At 40.1% G+C, this 23,414-nt stretch overlaps 1 protein-coding gene across 2 annotated transcripts; it reads left to right on the top strand.

The window, feature by feature from the left end:
* The first annotated feature begins 1,499 nt into the window (after positions 1-1,499).
* On the top strand, positions 1,500-12,769 carry LOC135470291 (inositol hexakisphosphate kinase 1-like). 2 transcript variants are annotated; one of them, XM_064749143.1, is made up of 7 exons: positions 1,500-1,609; positions 2,410-2,475; positions 5,255-5,499; positions 5,751-5,931; positions 8,343-8,521; positions 8,908-9,083; positions 10,290-12,769. In XM_064749143.1, the coding sequence occupies exons 3-7, from the start codon at positions 5,301-5,303 to the stop codon at positions 10,869-10,871; spliced, it is 1,317 nt and encodes a 438-aa protein (XP_064605213.1). In that variant the 5' UTR covers positions 1,500-1,609; positions 2,410-2,475; positions 5,255-5,300; the 3' UTR covers positions 10,872-12,769. The 2 variants fall into 2 exon arrangements, with proteins under 2 accessions (XP_064605213.1, XP_064605211.1); XM_064749141.1 differs by lacking the exon at positions 2,410-2,475 and having other exon boundaries at positions 1,503-1,609.
* Positions 12,770-23,414: the final 10,645 nt, after the last annotated feature.

The raw sequence follows: 23,414 nt of genomic DNA, 5'->3' as shown, positions 1-23,414 counted from the left end.
AGAAAGGTAAATTAGCCACCGTCCTCCTCGTGGATGTTGTTCTTTACACCTGCAGGAAGTTAAATTAGTCACCGTCCGCTTCGTGGTTGTTGTACTTTATGCCTATAGGAACATAAATTAGTCACCGTCCTCCTCGTGGATATTGTACTTTATACCTGCAGGAAGGTAAATTATCCACCGTCCTCCTCGTGGATGTTGTACTTTATACATATAGGGATGTAAACTAGCCACCGTCTTCCATGTGGATGTTGTACTTTATACCTATAGGCAGGTAAATTAGCCACCGTTTTCCTCGTGGATGTTGTACTTTATAACTATATGAAGGTAAAGCATCCACCGTCCTCCTCGTGGATTTTGTTCTTGATACCTGGAGGAAGGTAAATTAGTCCCCGTCCTCCTCGTGGATGTTGTACTTTATACCTGCAGGAAGGTAAATCACCCACCGTCCTCCTCGTGGATGTTGTTCCTGATACCTGGAGGAAGGTAAATTAGCCACCGTCCTCCTCGTGGATGTTGTACTTTATACCTATAGGAAAGTAAACTAGCCAACGTCCTCCTCATGGATGTTGTACTTTACACCTGCAGAAAGGTAAATTAGTCACCGTCCTTCTCGTGGATGTTGTATTTTACACCTGCAGAAAGGTAAATTAGTCACCGTCCTCCTCGTGGATGTTGTACTTTACACCTGCAGGAAGTTAAATTAGTCACCTTCCTCCTCATGGATATTGTACTTCACACCTGCAGAAAGGTAAATTAGCCACCGTCCTCCTCGTGGATGTTGTACATCACACCTGCAGAAAGGTAAATTAGTCACCGTCCTCCTCGTGGATGTTCTACCTTATAACAGTAGGAAGGTAAATTAGCCACCGTCCACCTTGTGGATGTTGTACCTGATACCTGCAGGAAGTTAAATTAGCCACCGTCCTCCTCATGGATGTTGTACTGTATACCTGCAGGAAGTTAAAATAGCCACCGTCCTCCGTATGGATGTTGTACTTTATATCTATATGAAGGTAAATTAGGCACATTTTATATAGATGCCGGGGGAAAACAACCGTCTTGCCAAGTCCCTGTATATTGTATAGTCCTACAGGCCTATGAACCGCATGTCGGGACAACGGGTCTGGAGAGGCCGTGGTCTTTTGGGTTATTATGATATAGAATACCTTGTCTTATTCATCATCTGTCTTCGATAGTTCGATAATTTATACCGATAATTTATAAGGTACCTTGTCTTATTCATCATCTGTTGTCTATAGTTCGATCATTTGGAGAAGCCCTGTAGTAAATAAAATTTAAGTTAATAGTATGAGATATACAGTGATATAATCCGTATGTCTTTTTAGTGAACACAAATGTGTAACTATATCCCACTACTTTACATTTCGCGCCATATGTGTGGTCATGCGCACTACACCGTCCTCCTGATGGATGTCCGTTCTCCTGGTGGATGTACTTCCGTTCCCCTCGTGGATGTAGGCTGACGAGTACTGTTGGATTGACAGTTCAGTCAGCGCATCTTGTTATATTCTTCAAATTTTTACCTTAAGTTGGTAAAGGGGCGGTCTTTCCAAAGCGCCAAAGAATGGGCATATCGTGAGGATCGGTGGTGAGTACGAAGTAAGGTAGCAATGATTGCGAAATGTTGTGAAATTTGTAATCGAAGATTTCTTGATTTCGAAACTGACGCTGGATTGATCTGTCTGTGTTACCTCAGAGCGACTTCATCGGAGGTGCAGTTTTCGTTTAGCGTTCTTTTGCCATTCGAAACACACAGTAAGACCAATAGTCTGTTTCAGAGTTTCGATCACTTTTACTCTTCAAGATCAAAGATAGGGATTAACTGGATTGGAAGATTGTAACCCTTGAGCCCTCTGGTCAGAGGTGGGTAGTTAAGGCCTATGGATTAGGCCTACTTAATGCCTGGATGACAGCGCTCTCGAGACCCTACGAGTCAGGACTATGGATTACTTAATTTCAGTATTTTTGCAAAATACAAATGAGTTGCTGAAAGACACCAACTCTTTTCCCTATACTGGCGTGGAATAGTTGTAAGAAGTCTTGATGCTTACAGTGTTAAGGTTTAACAAAGGTTTAGACTCATTGTCTTTGTTATCGAACATGTCTAGTGCTGATAAAATATAATAACTTTCGTGGATAATTCTTCAGGAAATCTCAGTCAAACTTAGCTCCACGAGTGAGCTGACACCTGATTTAACTAAGTACGAACGTACCAAGCATGTCAGCTTCACCCACTCCTGAGATGAAATCGCTGGTATTGGAAGCAGAAAAACTTGCTTCCTGACAGAAAACTTCAGAAATGCATTATAACAAGGACTGACCTGGTATATTTATCTGTTAACAACAGGATCAAACATATTTGAACATTCCGGCGTCTTCGTTTTGTAGGTTCCGGTCAATATATACGGTAAATCTATGTGTTCTCACTGCGGGATCTCCGTCTTGGAACAAAAGGTTTGTTTGTATCCAATATAACTGCGCAATCTTGTGTAATGTCAAGTGACATGCTCGCAGGTCTTCCCAGCCAAATTTTGCTCACAGAACTCACTGAGGGACAAATGTGTTTGCAAATTACCGAGTGTGTTGAGTTGTATTGCTGACAGCTCTATTCGAGTCACTACGTCTAGTATCTACATGTTATCATGTTTGCTGTGTTCTTAAAAAGAGTCTGAGAGTGTGTGTGGGATGTTGATTCTTTTGTGGGATGTTGGGTGACCTGAATATGTATGAGCTACTACATAAGCCACCTATTTATGTATATCCCGACAACAGATGATTTCTTGTGGGAATCCCCAAGTCACATGACTGTGAGAGTGTGCTACTTAGTCTCAGCTGATTTCTTCCAGGTTTGGGTGTGGCTCTGTATTGCTTGATGTGTCAATACGTCATCTGCTATTTGACATCTGACGCCAAGTTTACATGATTGAACCCGCGTTGATATGTCAATCATAATGTGAAAATATCGAAAAGTATTTCACAAGATTACTTAAATATTCCAAGCTATAGAACTGCTTAACAGGCAAAGGTGGACAAAGATGCTGTCTTTAAGCTTGTTCTAGAATAAAGAAGAAGTCCCATATGCTTTTTAAGTTGACGAGAAATGAACACTTTGACAGGAGATTGATGTGCTGTGACATAAATGGTAACTCTGGTGGGCATGTGTATCAAACAAAAACAATAGCGTCCTGTGAAAAATGTCACTGTTGTAGCGGTTGTGAGTAGGGCACAAAAGCAAGATATCATAGATTTATCACTCGTATATGCCATAGAATGAGGTAAAAATTGTGCTGAAGACGTGAAACCATTGTTGATGTGAATAATTTTAAATTAAGAGTGTGCATGGTTTTGTTTATTAATCACAGTGGAAAATTATGACCATGTATATTGTATTTCATCAGCGAGCTATAAATACTCATTGTGACCCTTAAGTTTTACTGACAATTAGATTTCTTAGAGTTTTCAGATTTGGTCCATGTTGATTAAGCATCTGTAATTCAGGATTCTGGTCTGGCTTGTTGAATGGAGACATTGTTGTTTCAACTTTCATATATACCTATTATCCTGTTTATTTTCACTATTAGGTTAATGTACAGATAAACATATCTTTTGTATAGTTTTTGTATAAGATAATGACAGTTTAAAAGGCTTTAAGCAGAAATGCAGGCTATTAGTGGCAAGAAAACTGGAAATGTGGCAGCGGAGTGTGTGATCTGCCCACGCATGTCAGATTGCTACACCCATTAACATGCACCTGTTAGAAAATTTCCATTGACAAGCTACTCTGGGGCACTGGGCTGACCATTTGCCTGCTCTCTAAGCTAAGCTGTCACACTTGCCTACACATGTATGTCAGTGTCATTGAGGTGGTGTCAGCTGTTAAACTAGATACATGTAGACCTTGACCTTTGTGTTCTGCTAGTTTAATTATTATCAGTATGCTGACATGGCTATGTTCACAAGTTACATTGGTGACTGCTAGAAAGTGTTGGACTGGCAACCATGCAGCAGGACGGTCTAGAAAAATGTACATACATGTAGTTTCAGTTGAAGAGCTTCAACTTGCTTTATTTCAACAATTCCACAAGTCATGCTCTGCTCTGTATAGATACATGAATATCTAAAACCTCCAGAAATGTTCTTCATCTAAGCCTGAAAGTAGTTTTGAGTTTTCTGTCCACATGTACGCAAAAGTCCACAAGTCAAATCCCATTAATTTAATGTTTGTCATTCCTCATCCAATTCTTGGGCTAATATAACAGATATATGTTGGTGTTATACTGGTCCCAGTCAAAGCCAAACAATTCTGAGTGTTATAAACATAAAATAAAGATGTTCAAATCTAAAAGAAATGTGTACATGAAGAAAGAATGCAACTTCCCCTTCAACTGGTATAATATGTTTTGGTGCTGACTTGTGACTTGTAAGATAAATGCTGGACCCACATCTAGTTTAGAAACCAGGATGTGTATGCAATAAACCATAGATTACCAGGCTCATAAACGTTAGCAAATATGTTTCAAGATTTACAACGCCACATGCTATGTGAAACTGTGTAATCGCTTTGATTGTGGTTGCTTGTACCATTAATCTGACTTCACTATAAATTAAAGTGTTTTGTGTGCATTGTTTCATACACTTGTCACGTTATATATTATATCCAGACATATTCCTCTCACCTATGACCTACATATTATAAATGTGTAGCAAAATCCACGCAGCCACCACCAAAAAAAGAAACTAAGTTAAACCCTGAATATTAGTGACTAAATTACCTTCCTAGAGGCTTTTCACTTATGACTGGAAGATGCAAGCTGGCATGTCTGGTAAGTTACATGTATAAATCCTATACATGTATACTGTATGTCATATTTACTTTGTACATTTACCACTTCGGTGGCCACTTTGGAGCCCGGTCATACCAAAGACTTTTAATATGTTACTTCTTGCTGCTTCGCTTCGTGCTTAGCACTGTGAGGAAACAGGACTGGTTGGCCTAGTGTCAGTATAATGTGACTGGGTGGGGTGTCCTGTCTCGTATCTTCGACTTGATACTTCAGTGACGGCAGCACTTTGGCAGCATGGACTCGTCCTTCCCCAAGAAGACAGAGTACATGTACACACACCTAATGACACCTTGTTGTTATATGACCGAAAAATTATTAAGTACACTGTAATACCCCATGCATACATACATACATTGTGCACACATGTTTTTTCTTCTTATATTTTTCAGACTTAAATAAGTTTTACAGGAAATCCGAAAGGATCACAACATTACAATGCCAGAACAAAACATGGAGTCAGGAAGTGCCGAGTGTCAGCCTGTAGAACTGCAGCCGTTCATCCACCAGGTTGGGGGCCATACTAGCATGTTTCGATTTAATGAGAACACTGTGTGTAAACCCCTTTGTTCACGAGAATACCATTTCTATTCAACACTGCCTCAAGAGTTGCATCCTTTTACCCCAGAATTCAAAGGTGAGTGTTTCACGGGTAGAATCATTAGGACAGTAACAAGAATTATGTTAACTTAAGAATGATGAAAATACCTGCTTGTCTGAACAAAAATATTACAGATAAACAGTATACATAATGGAACTGAAATAGGCCTGAATGAGACCAAAGTGTACTAACCCGGAATCAATTAAAGACATGTCAAATGATAATTTTTAAAGTTTATAGAGACTGGCTCCTTGTAATTGTCAGGCACATGTTGTGTTTTTGTGCAGGGAGTATAGAGGTCCAGTTGATAGAAGACAGTGAGGGTTACGTGACATTTGTGGGTTACCCGTCCCATGCTTCTAAAGACGTGCCATGCTCATCAAGACCTTCAGAGAACAAAGGCAGGAGGAGTCCAGATATGACATCTCAATCTCGAGCAGGGAAGAGTCCCACACACGGCTGTTATAGGTAATGGCTTTACGCCAAAGAAATCATAACAAAAACTCATATGTTTCTCACTGAGGCTTGAAAAGAACTGTTTGAAAATTATACACAATGTGAAACTTCATTTGTCAAACAATTGTACTGGAAGATAAAGTTTGTCTTGAAATGGAGGAGCAAAAATCGGACACCATGCATTGGGCTAGCTCCTCTTTTTACTCTCCTGACATGCTTGAAGTGAGTGAGAGTAAGATGAATGATAAAACATTCACTCAGTCAGATGGCTTTCATGAGTTTGTTACGCATCATCTGTTTTGTGCGTTAGTAAAAATATAGGAACTACTAAATTATGTCATAATAACTGTATTAGAGGGTTAATTAAAGCAAGTCTGCTAGCGAGAAATTGACATTTTAGGTAGATGTGTTCAGCGTAGATAATTTTGATAAATTTAGGAGTACATCTCTCATGTTTTACACTCGTCTCATACTGGTCCTTGCCAAAATTAAATGATCTATTTTGATGTGTAGTTTGCTCTCCAGTGTAAGAAAGAAAGATTGGAAAATGCAGACTGTGGACATGTGGTAAAAGTTGTTGTCCTCTAAACATTAGCATTGCTTTTTAGAGCGTGTAAACATTATGAATCATGTGATCAAAATATAAATAGAACTTAAGTGATCTTTTGACCTACTTACTGGCTCTCTCTGTAACTGACACTGGCTACAATGTGTTTATGGTCCACATTTTAGAAATAGGTGAAACCCAGCAGACATAGAATTAGGTGGAAGGTCACTGTCTTCTACTGACACTGTTGGACTAAATATGTAGTGACACCAGTAAATACTGTGGTAACCCCAGTAATTACCGCAGTGACCCCAGTAAATATCGTAGTGACCCCAGCAAATACCATAGTGACCCCAGTAAATACTGTAGTGACTCCAGTAAATACTGTAGTGACCCCAGTAAATACCATAGTGACCCCAGTAATTTGGGCCTTTCAGTGTCTGTTAATGAAGACCATATCCTGATTGTTTATGACTGGGTTTTAAGGTCATTCTCAAGCTGGGATACAGGGGCCTTTACTGGCTCAGATGGCTATGGACTGCTGAGATCATGTGCTCAAGTCCAGCTCTCACTGCTTTGGATGGGGCTTTAAATCATGAGGTTTGTGAGATACCTGCCACAGGACAGTGGTATACTACGGGCATCCCAGTTTCCTCCGCCCTTAAACCTAGCAGCTGTCATATGCATGCCAAGGTCTTGAGTATGGTGTTCGACACCAATCAAATAATCCAACCAATCAACCAGTCTGATACACAGTATCCAGAATTATCATACTATGTAACAGTATTTTCTTTGTATTAATGGAGACCACATTCTGAAATAGCCAGATCCCAGCTGAGATTTGCAGTATTTTCCTTGTTTGTGTTTCATGTACTTGTGACCACATTGTGCGTAAAATAGCCAGACCCCAGCTGAGATTTGCAGTATTTTCCTTATCTGTGTTTCATGTACTTGTGACCACATTGTGCGTAAAATAGCCAGACCCCAGCTGAGATTTGCAGTATTTTCCATATCTGTGTTTCATGTACTTGTGACCACATTCTGCCTAAAACAGCCAGACCCCAGCTGAGATTTGCAGTATTTTCCTTATCTGTGTTTCATGTACTTGTGACCACATTGTGCGTAAAATAGCCAGACCCCAGCTGAGATTTGCAGTATTTTCCATATCTGTGTTTCATGTACTTGTGATCACATTCTGCCTAAAATAGCCAGACCCCAGCTGAGATTTGCAGTATTTTCCATATCTGTGTTTCATGTACTTGTGATCACATTCTGCCTAAAATAGCCAGGCCCCAGCTGAGATTTGCAGTATTTTCCTCATTTGTGTTTCATGTACTTGTGACCACATTTTGCCTAAAATAGCCAGGCCCCAGCTGAGATTTGCAGTATTTTCCTTATCTGTGTTTCATGTACTTGTGACCACATTCTACCTAAAATAGCCAGGCCCCAGCTGAGATTTGCAGTATTTTCTTCATCTACTTTTCATGTACTTGTGACCACATTCTACCTAAAATAGCCAGGCCCCAGCTGAGATTTGCAGTATTTTCCTTATCTGTGTTTCATGTACTTGTGACCAACTTTTGCCTGAAATAGCCAAGGGCCAGGGGCTGGTCTCATGAAGCATACTTAAGTATCCCTTAGCTAAGTGCACTTTATATCTCTACAACATAGGTTGCCATGGTAGTTAAGGGCTTACTTAACTAAGAACGCTTAATGAAACCACCCCCAGGCCCCATCTGCATTTCCATCATGCTACATGTATATGGGACTTCATCTTCCTGAATGGTTTAAAAGGTACATGATATGGTATGAATTATGACTACAGTTTGGGGACTGTGAACAGTGTAATGTAGTGCTCATGTTATTGTGTTTGCAGTATGCGGTTACTGCGCAGTGGCAGTATAGAGATGGTCAGCCAGACAGGGAAGCAGTTCTCAGACAGCAAATTCGATGGGTCAGGCACAGCTGCCAGTCTGAACCCGTGGAGTATCAGCTGTCATAAGCGACAAATGGCCAAGATGAGGAAGTCCAAGGCAGACTCTGACTCTGACTCCAGTATCCTTTTGTTGAAATTCAGTGCATATTTGAAGCCTGGCTTTCCTCTCTTACAACCAGATCTGTTTATATTTCCAGGAACAGATAATCCCAACATTACAACATTATTGCACTTGTGTTTGTCAGTAGTCTCCTGCTTCAAGCCAGTTTGGACACCATTGACGTTTTTGTTTTGCTTTTTTGCCTTGAAGCTGGAGTCTTGGTGATGTGATTTTCCCCAAGTGTCTTGTGAGTGAGGGTGTGAAATAGAGACAGTTGTAACCTGGTGCAAATATTGTTAAATAAGGTACGCAACTCCCAATGGCTCCCAGGCACTGAAAATTAAACTCCAATCAGGTTACATGTAAGACACATTGGTATTCATATTGTCCTTGACCCAGCTGCAGAGTTTATCTTACTGGAGAATGTTGCTGCTCAGTTCAGGTATCCATGTGTCCTTGACCTCAAAATGGGCACCCGGCAACACGGAGATGATGCGCCCGAGTCTAAGAAAAAAAGTCAGATGATGAAATGTGAAACAACAACATCAGCAACAATAGGCCTAAGAATTTGTGGTATGCAGGTATGTCCTTGTGGTAGTACATCGACTTCTTACCTGGATACCTGAATATTTTGACATCACCTCTGTTTTCATGAGATTTGATAGGAATTTTACATGGTACTCAAAAATATTTCACTTTAATACATAGGGGGTCCTGGACTGATTAAGCTATAGAATTTGTGAAGCACGCTGAAGTTTGTCAAACAGTCCCAATATGTGCATTTATAGAATGCCAATAGCTAACATATATGTGTATGAACTTGACCTTTGTCATACAAGTGAAATATTCCTAACAGTGGTGTTAAAACCCCCTAAATAAGTAATGACAATAACAAGAAAGTTAATGAAAGACCGCAGACTTTCTTTTTTTAATAGCTTAGTTTATGAAATTAACATATGCCATTGACATGGGTAAGTTACAGATCACTTAATATGAAGTTATTCATAGTTATTGTGTTTACGCTTTGGGGAAACTCTTAAACATTGCTTTTGTGATCCTCTCTGACAAGTGTACTCAGCAGTGGTAGTGCAGAAAATTGGCCTCCTAGTCAGAGAGGGCAATACAGCCACATTCTACAGTTAACACATACAGTGTGTTCACAGCATGAGGACTGACAAATTTTTCCTACCGGTGGATTGTAATATAGCCTGGCTAAAATAGCCACTCAACCATGATATCCTTGCCTGGCATGAATGATCAGCAATGCAGAAAGCATGGCGTGGTTGATTACACAGTGGCCTGTACATGGTTTTGAGGCGTTAAAAACCTTTACCTGGGTTTCGGTCGTTGAACCACTGAGGATTGCAGAAAGCCAACTGTTAGGCTGTGAGATATGTCAGAGCTGTGAAGTGGATTCAGTGCTAATACGTAGAATGTAGCAGAAATAAACGCCTCTTTTGGGCAAGGCTTCATAAGCCTGGAAAACCTGAGCATGATCTTAATATTGAACATTCAGGGCCTGGAAACTTTCCTGGAAAACAAAGGAAAAGTCATATATTTCTAGCAAACAAGGAAAGCAGGGGATATATATAAAAAAGTGAATGCATATATTAAGGCCAAAAAGAAAAAGACGAAAACAAAACAAACCCTCATGAACATTAAGGGGCTAGATTCTTATAAAGAACGATATGTTTGAATGACCTGCAATTGTAATGAGTAAACATAATGGAGTGGGAGTGGAGGCTACTTGTTTATCAACTTCAAAGCTTTTTTATTTCAAATTGCAGGTGTACCAGGCAAGTAGTGGGAAGTACATCTGTCACAACAAGTACTATGGGCGGAGCTTGAGTGTAGATGGGTTCAAACAGGCATTACATCAGTTTTTACACAACGGTCATCGCTTACGGACAGATGTCATTCACTTGTTCGTGGCAAAGCTTCAGCAACTTTATACAGTAGTAGAGAAACAGGAGACTTTCCGCTTTTACTCCAGCTCTCTGCTGATGATGTATGATGGGGCGGAGCTCACAGATACGTCTAGCCCCTCTCCCCAGGGTAATCCTGGCCCCTCCACTCCACACCCCTCACCCGCACAGAACCCTAACACGGACAATTCAGTGTCTCTAGAATCATTACCTAGTACATCCACATCATTGTCATCTGACACACTATGTGATAACCACAAGCATCGGACATTGGGCACACCCAGCGTGGACGTGCGTATGATAGACTTTGCCCATGCTACGCACAAGGACTTCCTTCAAGATGTAGCAGATCACAATGGACCAGATCGTGGCTACTTGTTTGGTCTGGAGAATTTGACAAGGCTTCTCCGGGAATTTCAACACAGTTACAGTACGGCTAGCTAACACAACTGAAACAAATAATAATAACTTTACTGTAACTTGTGTATATTTTATTGGCACCAATTACTGTTAATTTGTTTTTTATTACCTTGTGATTTTAGATGTATCAGTGTAATAATGGTGAATGAGTAACAGCTACATGTTGAGGTGCCATTGGGGAATAAGTGGCTCAGGGGCTCACATGGGTGCTAATCTGTAGGAAAAGCAATATCAAGTAGTGTAGAGTGATCTCAAATTTCAAATCTCATTCCACCTGAAATTAACTGATATGTGTGGTAGCCTTTAGAAGAGTGTTAGAAGTAGAGCTTTATTACTTTTTTGATTTTTATTTTTTGCCTCCAGTTTTGTTTGATCTGAAGCCCTATTCATCAGTACAACTCTTCTTCCTCTTAGACTGAGCCACGGAGGCCCCTCTTCCTCTTAGAGGAGAGAACACTAGGTAACCTGGGCTTGTGCAGAACAAGTCTCCCAAGCCATTTTATGAGAAAAGCTTTAAGCGGAACCCAGTAGTAAGCAGTGGATGTGCCAGCAAGGTTGAAATGGTTTGAGATCTAGTGATAAGAAGCACATTGTTGGTGCCCAGTTCTAAGTGGAGAAAGTATTTGTATGTATCGCTCATTCATATTTTGCTTAATTAGAGTGATTTATGCATAGTTTTTATTTTTAAAAATATTGATGAATAATGGATTGTTATATGCACTTTTGCATGAGAGTATAATCTAAGTCAATTGATTACTCTTGCAATACATTGGGTACAAGAGATGGAACTTCGTCAGAAAGATAGTTTAGGTAAGAAATGTAGCAATGAGTACTACAATTTTACATTTATTCATTTGTCTATTTCATCCCAGGATAGAGATGAGGGATGAAGCCATTCTACGAGTCCTTGGGCATTGAAAAGTGTTAATTCTTGTTTGTTGCGAGGGGTTAGGGTGTTAGGGGTTTGTTTTGTGATTTTGTTTTGTATTGTGATTTTGTTTTGTATTGTGAAAGGACTGGTTTTATTTAGAAGTAAATATGGACAGAATATGGTGAAAGTTTCGGTCTGATTTTTCCTAGAGAAGTATTACTTATTTATAACCATATTGGTTAGAGTCTAGACTTGGGACTATATTGACTGGATTGGCTATAGCCTAGAACGAGCTTTATAACAGGAAAGCATTGCTCCAATGATCTCAGATTTATTGTTATCGTTTACTGTGTAAATTTGATACCTGCTTATTGTTAAAGTCTTGCAATACCTTAGAAAGGTATGACGGACAGTACTGCAAGTTGAATCGTTTTTATCAAGGCAGCTGATAGAAGAATGGTGTAGCGGTCCGAGGTTTACAAAATCGTGAGGTTTACCACTGGCTATCAAATCAGCTGATTGATTCATATAGGAAAAAGTTGCAAGATTTTGCCCCAACTGAATACATTTCAAAACTGAAATGTAACCAATCATATTGTCAAACTGGGTAAGATATATGCATGTAATGTAAACATGGTGTTTAAAAATGTAGGTTCATTGTTTGCTGTAACACTGAGTAAACATGTAATGGCCAAAACTACCTCCAGTATGATTCACGGAGCGCCATCAGACCCCACCCCCAACCCATCCAACCCACTCCCCAACACACATCCTACCCCCACTCTCACACATACTCCTAACCCTCTCATCCACATATAAGTTCTTTCCAGGGCAATATTGAAGGTTTTTTTTAACTATTGAGTTATTATTGAATTTGTAACATGGAAACCCTTACACAGTTTGTATGGTTTATTTCATTTTTTATTTTCACGTGAAGTATTGTATTTGAACGGCCTATAATTTAATTGTTAACATTGTTACCCTGGTTATACTCTCTTACCTGTTGACAGTTGTAAATATTGTAAAATATTATGTAAAGAAAGATTATTTACAGGTGATATGAACTCTGACTTCTGGTTATACTTTTTAAATTTGTGTATCAAACTTTAGTTAAGCCGCATTCACATCATACGATTTGTCGAACTGGACAAGTTGAAAGAACAGAGAATGCAAATCTGACTTATAAGCCGTCTTCACACAACTGAATTGATGTAGCGACCCGTTGAATACAACCAGTGCCAAGAAAATTGTGCAAGTCTACTTGCAAGACGTGTTCAGACATGGCAATTTGTCAAATACTACAGTGGCATGAAATAGGGCAAGTCTACTTGCAAGACGCGCTTTACAATCGTATGAAATAGGGCTTATCCTATTTTCATTCGACTAAGGGGATTCGACGTAATAGCGTTAAGTGAAAAAACTTGTCTGTTATATAGGCCTTTTACACATGCCACAGATGTTTACACATACATTAAACACTTACATGTGCATGCATTTTACCAACAGTTGTCAGTGTCTTATTATGAAACGAAGCTCGAATTCGCGGTCTGTGTAAAATAAGTCAAATGGAGACACGAAAATGTGGGTGAGAACTTCACTCCCATGCTCATTACCACCCATGCATCTCTTTCTACCTTTCGCTTTACATCACTGCCGCCACCAGACAAGTTTAGCCTGTTTCAGGTTTATATCAGGTTTTGGTTAGAATCACGCTGTACATACTTTAGATAAAGATAATGCATGTGTATAATGTAATATCAGAGACAAAGGTTGAAGCGGACTGTTAATGTTTTCTGACAACACTTCCGGCCACATCACCGTAACCACAGTGACCTCAGCGTTGTTTTTATCTAGACTGTGTACAACATGATTCCAACCAAATCCTAAAACAATTTTATTAATGTGTACTGATTAAATAGTTCCACTGGAGGACGCACGTTATGAGGCTAAGCCTAAGTAAGCCTACATGCGTGTCCTAGGCTTCCAAGGTCAAGCTTGTCTATTGGTGGTAGTGATGTAAAGCGAAGAGTAGAGAGCGGCGCATGCGCTGTAAAGAGTATGGATTTCTCTACAAAAATTTATTGTCGCAGACATTGATTCACATGCAGAGTTAAGGGAGCACTGTATACCTGTTCAAAACTTACATTTTTTGGACAAGGTTATACTTGCAGGTCTTGGTCAACAAAGACGAGAAATTAATAAATGAATACAAATAACTTTTTTTCATTAAAGGAGAAGAAAATTTAAATATCAATCAAATACTATTTAAAAGAGTATGCATTTCCTCGCAGGTGCATGCCGTAAAAAAATTCTTACATGTACCTCAAGTTGATAAATAATAAGTAAGGTCCGTGCCAAAATCCGCTGTTGGCGACTCCATTTTGCCTAAGAACTAGGCCTGAGCTTACACGAACAAGGCGGCAGTTTTAGCGGCTCTCACTGACTGAGAGGCAACACACCCCCAGCATAAATTACAGGGTGTTAAAGACGGAGGACGCGATGGACTCAGTGAATTATGCCAGCTTTGCTGTATTCAGGCTTTACTTGTATGGCAAGGAAAAATCGCAAAATTATGCAGCAGGCACAACCAGATAGAAAAAATGTTCTCTTTTCAGTCTCATGTTTTAAGTTTTCTTCTACTTCAATGGTTTTGAAGATTACCAGTTTAGTGTAGTGCAATAAATTCCTCTAGTCTTTGTTTGATTGAGTCTTTGTTGAGGTAAGGACACAGTGACAATAGGCTGTCAGTCAGTTTTACTCAGGACTTCCTGGAGGAGTACTCTCAGGTCGTACGTGGGAAGGTCTGTCAGCAACCTGCGGATGGTCGTGGGTTCCCCCGAGCTCTGCCCGGTTTCCACCCACCATAATGCTGGCCGCCATGGTATAAGTGAAATATTCTTGAGTACGGCGTAAAACACCAATCAACTAAATAAATAAATAAATTCCTGGAGGAGTAGACCTCAATAGACGTGCTTATCTTGTCCCTGGATAAAGAATGGCACGTCCACACACAGAGAAATCTGATAAGCCAGCGTGTGTGTATACCTTGCCTTTGGTCAACCGTTACAAGTTAGCTCAGTTTTACACTTTCCTATCTGTACATAATGAACAAATCCAGTCATGTAACGATGATTGTTCTGTGTTACCGTTAAGGTTGAACCGTCCACAAAAAAAGCTTAATTTTGACCAGTTCATACAGGAACTGAAAATCTCAAATAGCAAATTATGACAATGCGAATTTAAGATTCAAATATGGCTTTTATGCCCGAAATGGTTGATTTAGCATTTGATTTCTTAACTGTTGTGTTAAAATGGCGAAACTTAGATGTGTCTCTGGGAAAGGAACGTCATTTACAGTTTTGATTGATTGTTTGATTAAGTCATTGACTGACTGGTGTTTAACGACCCACTCGAGATTAATTTTCACTCTACGGTGTTGGGGCATGAAATGGCACGTCATCGCGTGACGTTGAGTACACGAACTTGACTGGCTGGTTTATATCCAATTACAGCGCGTGTACATGTTTTGTGCACTATGTCCTATTGTATGGTTGTGTTTCCTCTCAGGTCAGGTTAGAAACTGATATATTGTCAAAGAAAACGATTCTACATAAACGAACATTCTGTTCATTGTTGCCACTCATACGCTTGCCTCGTGTAATGGCGTTGTATACGTGATGCCTATATCAGTCATATCTAGCATGAACAAATACCTTTAGAACATTTAAAACTTAACATATGCAGAAAGCGGCTTTTAAAAACGCCGTGAGATGAGCACGTTCGTTGTGGTAAAATCCGGGACGCAATGACAGAAACACGCTCTGTTGTTCGCCTAACCAGTTTCTCTGCTCCCAACATAAAATGCAGTGACAACCTGATATAGCATGCAGGATGGAGCTAACTGAGGAGAAAAACACAACAATCCGGATATAAGGCTGATCAGTGGTTTTACCTGTTGGTGTGGTGAAGTGGGCGAAATGCATTCAGCCCATTGAAACAAGTTTACACACGATGAGTCATTTGTTTGAATGTTTCTTTCTACTTTTTTTATTTGGATGTTTGCCGAAACTGTGACGCGTACATTGCCTCTCCAAATAAGTCAGCACGTGCCATCCTTAGGACCCTGCATGTGTAGGCCTAACGCTGTCTAACTGATCCCCGTAACATGTATCCCTCATGCCCACGTTTAACATTGCATCGAATCAGTCCAGCTCAAGGTCGACTCGTATATGAACGGTTGCTGCCAAATCACAAAGGTGAGGCACCTGCTATTATGATGACCATGTATGCTCTACATTGTGAATGCTGACCAGTACGGTATTGAGTGTATTTTACGATATGACTTTCTGTTAACATAGTCATCATATAGGCCTACTTGTACGTGCAAACAACTGCCACAGTAGTTGGTGAGTCGCCATGTTGATGTAACAACGGCTCAAGGTCCTGCTTCACACTAACACAATCTCATGGATTAAAAAATACGCCGCCTCCCTATAAAGCCATATACCCCAGTTCCATAGTATCGGCGCTGTACACAACGGTTAAATGATCAGATAATCTGGATTATTTTCTTTAAATGAAACCAATTTACCGTCTATATTACTGCATAGTTTGCCACGAATGGCTGAAGTATAGGCCTACTTACAACTGACGCTGTAATGACGGGATTTTGACACCCCTACAACAAACTTGCCATAAGCTGTCATAAGCTACCATAATCTATTCGACAATTGGATTGAAAATAGGACAATTCTGTTTCATAGGCTGCTTTAAGACGATGAGATTTGTCGAATGCTAAAATCGCATGGAATGGCGCATGTCATGTTTTCATCCGACTAGTCGAATGGGAAGGGTCGACTCGACAATCAGACAGTGCGATTGCAGTTTAATATGGCGTCACTTGTGTAACCTGATTCAGTGTAACATCAAGAAAATAATCACAACACGCGCACGAGTTGTACGAAATTGTATAAAAACGGCCTAAGGTTGTGTTTGCGATTTCAAACGAAATCGTTTGTAGTTTTCGCACAATAATGTAGTTATAATCAATCAGCTACCAAGTCGCTATACGCTGCTGAAGCATCGTCAAATTCTGCGGTAGAGGCCTATTTTTCCCGAATCCAAGAGAAATGTTCCGCAGAAAGTTGTTTAATGTTGTTCTATGGATGATCACATACAGTACAGAAGGTTGTCCACTTGTTTTTTTGTTGAAGCCATAATGAGCAATGTCTCAGTTAAACTAGCGTTAAATCACTTGTTTTGGTACCAAACGACATCTGTGTTACGCTGAGTGGATGACGATTTCCCGACGTCAACAAGGAAGCCTTTCTGTTAATGTGGCATACAGCGTTCGGATGTGACAACCTAAACATAACATCAGTATAAAGAACGAGTGTTTATCGGTGATGCTGGTCTGTGCTCAGGTTGTCTGCATGCTCCAAATGAAGAACATTTACGTTAAAGAGAATCCGACACGAAGATGCGGAACAATTGTTTGCTATAGAAGCCAATAATAGATTTGCTTCAAGCAAACCCCGTACAATGAAGTGGGCATGGAGATTTGTGTTATCCAAATAAAAGGGAGTTCTATGATTCATGGTAAAGTCGAACATAACTTTTGATTAAATTAAACTGGGCACAAAGAAGTGGACAAAAAGATTCGTGTTAACCAAATAGAAGCTTTGGTTAAAATTTATCTGGTTTGAAAAAGGTGGACAGAGGGAGCAAATTCGGTGCAAAGAAGTGAAGAAAATGATTTTACGAAAGCCAAGTTTGTTAGAAGTGAATGCGACACTAAGAAGTAAACAAAAACATTCACGGTATAATTAAATCAATTCGGTAGGAGTTTTGCATAAAACGAATCCAGCACAAAGAAATAAACAAAATGGTGAATGGTAGAGTGGAAGTGAGGTTGAACTGAATCTAACGATGTACATGTGTACATGGTGGAGCCAAACAGATATTTTGGTTGCGATGAATCCCCAAGAAAGGCATGGGGAAATTTACAAGGAATTTAACCAGGAAATGTCGAAATTAACCATGAAAGTTTAGTACGACTAAAATGCAAAGAAAATGCAAATCGCTTTATGAAAGGAAGACAGCACGATCACATAGCGATTCTACAACACTGAAATGGGTATCCGGTTCCAGTACTTTGAAGGTGATTGGTCGTGGTGGCGAGGTACAGACGCAGTCCCATAGTCATACATGACCAGTTGGAATTCCCCTGTCTGTTGCTCTCCAGGCCTTATTAATTATATGCACTCGACGGCTCTGCTATGTGGTTTATAATTAAATGATCAAGAAAATTTTACAGATATAAGGTGTTATTAATAATCTCTTTATACATGTATATATATAATAATGATATAGAAGCTTAACACTTCCGAAGGAAACAATCGTTATTAAATAACAAAACTAAGTATTGACTAACATAAGCCCACACCATATATGGATGCTTAAATTCTCTTCCATTCCTGTTAGATAGCATTTTTCCCCTTAGAATATCAGCAATCCGATACGTGACGAACGCTGAGAAAACGTCTTCAGAAAACATTCTCAAGATTACCGATGGCATGTATAATTATGTAGTTACTGGAGAAGGTGAACTCTTTACACTTAAACATGTCTCCGTGGTTCTGGCGTAGACTCTGGGTGGACTATTTTGGGATAATCCTCAGAAATTCCCATCCAAAGAACTTGCACTCAGGCAAAAGCTTAACCGTTTTTTTTTTTCACTACGTGTTCAAGTTAAAGCTTAGAGATAGGCTATTTATTAAAGAGTACAAGGTACAAGAGTAGGGCGTTAACAACGTTCGCACTTCAGGTTTAAAGTTAGGGAAAATTCATCATCATCATGCGCTTTATACACTCCTGCTTTGCGTACACTCCGTGTTCTGTATACACCTCCTGATGTATGTACACTTCCTGCTCTATATTACACACCCTGCTGTATGTACACTTCCTGCTCTGTAAACACTTCCTGCTCTATATACACACCCTGCTCTATATACACTCCTTGCTCTGTATACACCTCTTGCTCTATGTACACTCCCTGCTAAATATAAACTTCCTGCTTTATGTACACTTCCTGCTCTATATACACTCCGCTCTGACTGGTTTAGTTCTTACTGGGCGACTTTCATCGGCCATTTCGAATATTAGGCAACGTTCTGGTTATAAGTCAGGCATAGTATGAAATGTCGGTATATCTTTATATATTTAGTTGTCTGTTTCTCTCGGAATTACTTGACAATTATTTTATGTATGGCAGGCTTTCAGCATCATTGATTTACAGTGTTTTTTTTTTTCAAACCATACAGAGAATTACATTTTACCATAGATGTATCCGCCGAATTTAGCTACTTCTGCCGAACCACGTATTTTCAATATAAGAAGAGGAAGTTAAAACAAACGGTAACGACACCATTTGTAATGCAGTCATTATATATTGTATGTAGGAAACCACAAATGCCGATACACTTAAATACACCAAACGGTTATTCTTTGGATGTAACGATGTTATTTTGAGATTCCGATTTTATTTGTCCCTCGCACCCTATGTTGTTTAAATATGGTCTGTTGTTAGTGCTTGAAGGTGTATGAGCAATGTACGAGACTGGTTCTTTACGTAAACCGTTCTCTCTGCATAGTGTAGGCAAAGCCTGGCTAATAAGTGAAAATCGATATGCTTGGGTCAATATCGACTGGCACGAGAAGCCCCACAGTCAGCATCTGTGATCATTAGTACGGATTATAACACTTACAGATCTATATCTGTATGACCTTACCCCAAACAAGTCGTACGTCGTGTAGGCAAGGCGTGTAGGGTGTATATAGGCACACATCAGCATGGCTAGGAAAGGAGGTCTTGGTATATCGATTATACAACACACATATACACGTAAATGCGATTTTATTTGTTTATTTATGTATTTATTTATGTATTTATTAATTTGATTGACCATTGAAGTACACCTTGCAACCGCTATCAATCCAAAAGCTTCTTCAATCATTGTACAACATAATAACTGCATTGCAATTGCAACTTGCCTCCAAATACCGATATAACATCTCCCTGACCCAATACCATCTTCCTCTCAATACCACCTCCCTTCCGGCATCCATGGCTCTCCCTGACCCAATACCATCTTCCCCTCAATACCACCTCTCTCCCACATTCCTGGCTCTCCTTGACGCAATACCATCTGCCTCTCAATACCACCTCCCTTTCGGCATCCATGGCTCTCCCCGACCCAATACCATTTTCCCCTAGTCTCTGTCCGGTTTCCTTGCACCGCCGTATAAGAAAACGGTGTAAAACACCAACCAATTAAATTTTTTAAAAAATGCATAAACTCCTTGACAATTTCCCTTCCATTTCCCATCGATATCCAAAGAGCTCTATTCAAACCCAATTTTCTCTTTCAAATTGGCCAAACATTCTTTATTGAAATGTAGAACGATAACAGTTAATAGTAATTCTTAATTAATACCGGTAACTGCATTTATAATAGCAAATACGTTTAGCCATGTTGACGGCCTTTGTTAATACACAACGTTTACAACACACTGGCGCTTCTCGACTACTATACATCGCTTACAGGTTTGTTTAAATTTTCAGACAACCCACTGACAAACTACTTCTCTGAGAGTAGTGATAACAAATGTGTGTTACCCAGAGGTATATTTAGCTGGCCAAGGTCTCCTGGGTATTGACTTTTCGTGATATGCTGTATGTCTACCTAATTAGCAGACATCAATTACATGGTGGATTGATTAGCCGTATTCAGGAAATATATAAGTATGCTTACGTGGCCTTGACCTAAACAAGTTAGAGGTTCTAAGGATATAAACTGTGGTTTTTGTCATATACGCCACTCTTTTTCCAAGGCCAATGAAAAAACAACTACGGTAGGCCAGTCACACCATTACACTGGTCAGTCAGGAAAATGACATTTCCGCCAATTAGGCCCTCTGAATCTGTAACGTGATCGTAACGATGTTCGCTGCCGTAGTTTCCATGATCTGTTTACCCAGTGTAACACTGGCAGCCATGGTGATCCCAGTACGCTCCGTTAGTCGTTTAACACTTAGTACCCTGACGTGGTCGTTAGGGGGATGTTATACAGCAGTTGTATCTACTATGAGTACACCTTATAAAGTTACCCCTGACGTGGTCCTTAAGGGGATTTCATACCACAATTGTATCTACCATGGGTGCACCTTATAAAGTCACCCTTAAAATCGTTAGGGGGATGTTATATCGAAACTGTAAATATACCAAAAACGCACCTTATAATTACACTGACGTGGCCGCAAGAGGGCTGTTATACCGCACCTGTAACGACTATGAGCGCACCTTTTAAAGTTACCCGGCGTAGCCGTTAAGGGGCTGTTATACCACCACGCAACTACCCTGATTGTACCTTATAAAGTTACTCTGATGTAGTCGTTAAGGGGATGTTATACCACAACTGTAACTACCCTGAGTGCATCTTATAAAGTTACCCTGACGTGGTCGTTAAGGGGATCATATACCACAATTGCAGCTCTACTGAGTACATCTTATAAAGTTAGCCTGACGTGGTCGTTAAGGGGATGTCATACCACAACTGCAACTACCCTGAGTACATCTTGTAAAGTTACCCTGACCTGGTTGTTAAGCGGATCATATACCACATCTGCAGCTCTACTGAGTACATCTTATAAAGTTACCCTGACCTGGTCGTTAGGGGATGTTATACCACAACTGTAACTACCCTGAGTACATCTTATAAAGTTACCCTAACGTGGTCGTTAAGGGCATGTTATACCACAACTGTAACTACCCTGAGTACATCTGATAAAGTTACTCTGACGTGGCCGTTGAGGGGATGTTATACCACAACTGTATCTACCCTGAGTACATCTTATAAAGTTACCTTGACGTGGTCGTTAATGGAAATGTTATACCACAGCTGTAACTATCCTGAGACCATCTTATAAAGTTACCCTGACGTGGTCGTTGAGGGGATGTTATACCACAACTGTATCTACCCTGAGTGCTTCTTATAAAGTTACCTTGACGTGGTCGTTAATGGAAATGTTATACCACAGCTGTAACTACCCTGAGTACATCTTATAAAGTTACCTTGACGTGGTCGTTAATGGAAATGTTATACCACAACTGTAACTACCCTGAGTACATCTTATAAAGTTACCCTGACGTGGTCGTTGAGGGGATGTTATACAACAACTGTATCTACCCTGAGTACATCTTATAAAGTTACCTAGACGTGGTCGTTTAGGGGATGTTATACCACAACTGTAACTACCCTGTAACTACATCCTATAAAGTTTCCCTGACGTCGTCATTAAGGGGATGTTATACCACAACTGTAACTACCCTGAGTGCATCTTATAAAGTTACCCTGACGTGGTCGTTAAGGGGATCATATACCACAATTGCAGCTCTACTGAGTACATCTTATAAAGTTAGCCTGGCGTGGTCGTTAAGGGGATGTCATACCACAACTGCAACTACCCTGAGTACATCTTGTAAAGTTACCCTGACCTGGTTGTTAAGCGGATCATATACCACATCTGCAGCTCTACTGAGTACATCTTATAAAGTTACCCTGACCTGGTCGTTAGGGGATGTTATACCACAACTGTAACTACCCTGAGTACATCTTATAAAGTTACCCTAACGTGGTCGTTAAGGGCATGTTATACCACAACTGTAACTACCCTGAGTACATCTGATAAAGTTACTCTGACGTGGCCGTTGAGGGGATGTTATACCACAACTGTATCTACCCTGAGTGCTTCTTATAAAGTTACCTTGACGTGGTCGTTAATGGAAATGTTATACCACAGCTGTAACTACCCTGAGACCATCTTATAAAGTTACCCTGACGTGGTCGTTGAGGGGATGTTATACCACAACTGTATCTACCCTGAGTGCTTCTTATAAAGTTACCTTGACGTGGTCGTTAATGGAAATGTTATACCACAGCTGTAACTACCCTGAGTACATCTTATAAAGTTACCTTGACGTGGTCGTTAAGGGAAATGTTATACCACAACTGCAACTACCCTGAGTACATCTTATAAAGTTACCTTGACGTGGCCGTTTAGGGGATGTTATACCACAACTGTAACTACCCTGTAACTACATCCTATAAAGTTTCCCTGACGTCGTCATTAAGGGGATGTTATACCACAACTGTAACTACCCTGAGTGCATCTTATAAAGTTACCCTGACGTGGTCGTTAAGGGGATCATATACCACAATTGCAGCTCTACTGAGTACATCTTATAAAGTTAGCCTGACGTGGTCGTTAAGGGGATGTCATACCACAATTGCAACTACCCTGAGTACATCTTGTAAAGTTACCCTGACCTGGTTGTTAAGCGGATCATATACCACATCTGCAGCTCTACTGAGTACATCTTATAAAGTTACCATGACGTGGTCGTTGAGGGGATGTTATACCACAACTGCAGCTCTGCTGAGTACATTTTATAAAGTTACCCTGACGTTGTCTTTAAGGGGATGTTATACCACAAATGTAACTACTATGAGTACATCTTATAAAATTACCCTGACGTAGTCGTTAGGGGATGTTATACCACAACTGTAACTACCCTGAGTACATCTTATAAAGTTACCCTGACGTGGTCGTTAAGGGGATGTTATACCACAGCTGCA

This window comes from Liolophura sinensis, chromosome 7 (genome assembly GCF_032854445.1).
Source record: "Liolophura sinensis isolate JHLJ2023 chromosome 7, CUHK_Ljap_v2, whole genome shotgun sequence".
NCBI lineage: Eukaryota > Metazoa > Mollusca > Polyplacophora > Chitonida > Chitonidae > Liolophura > Liolophura sinensis.
The sequence above is the reverse complement of the archived record's forward strand: the minus strand, read 5'-3'. Positions and strand labels throughout refer to the sequence as shown.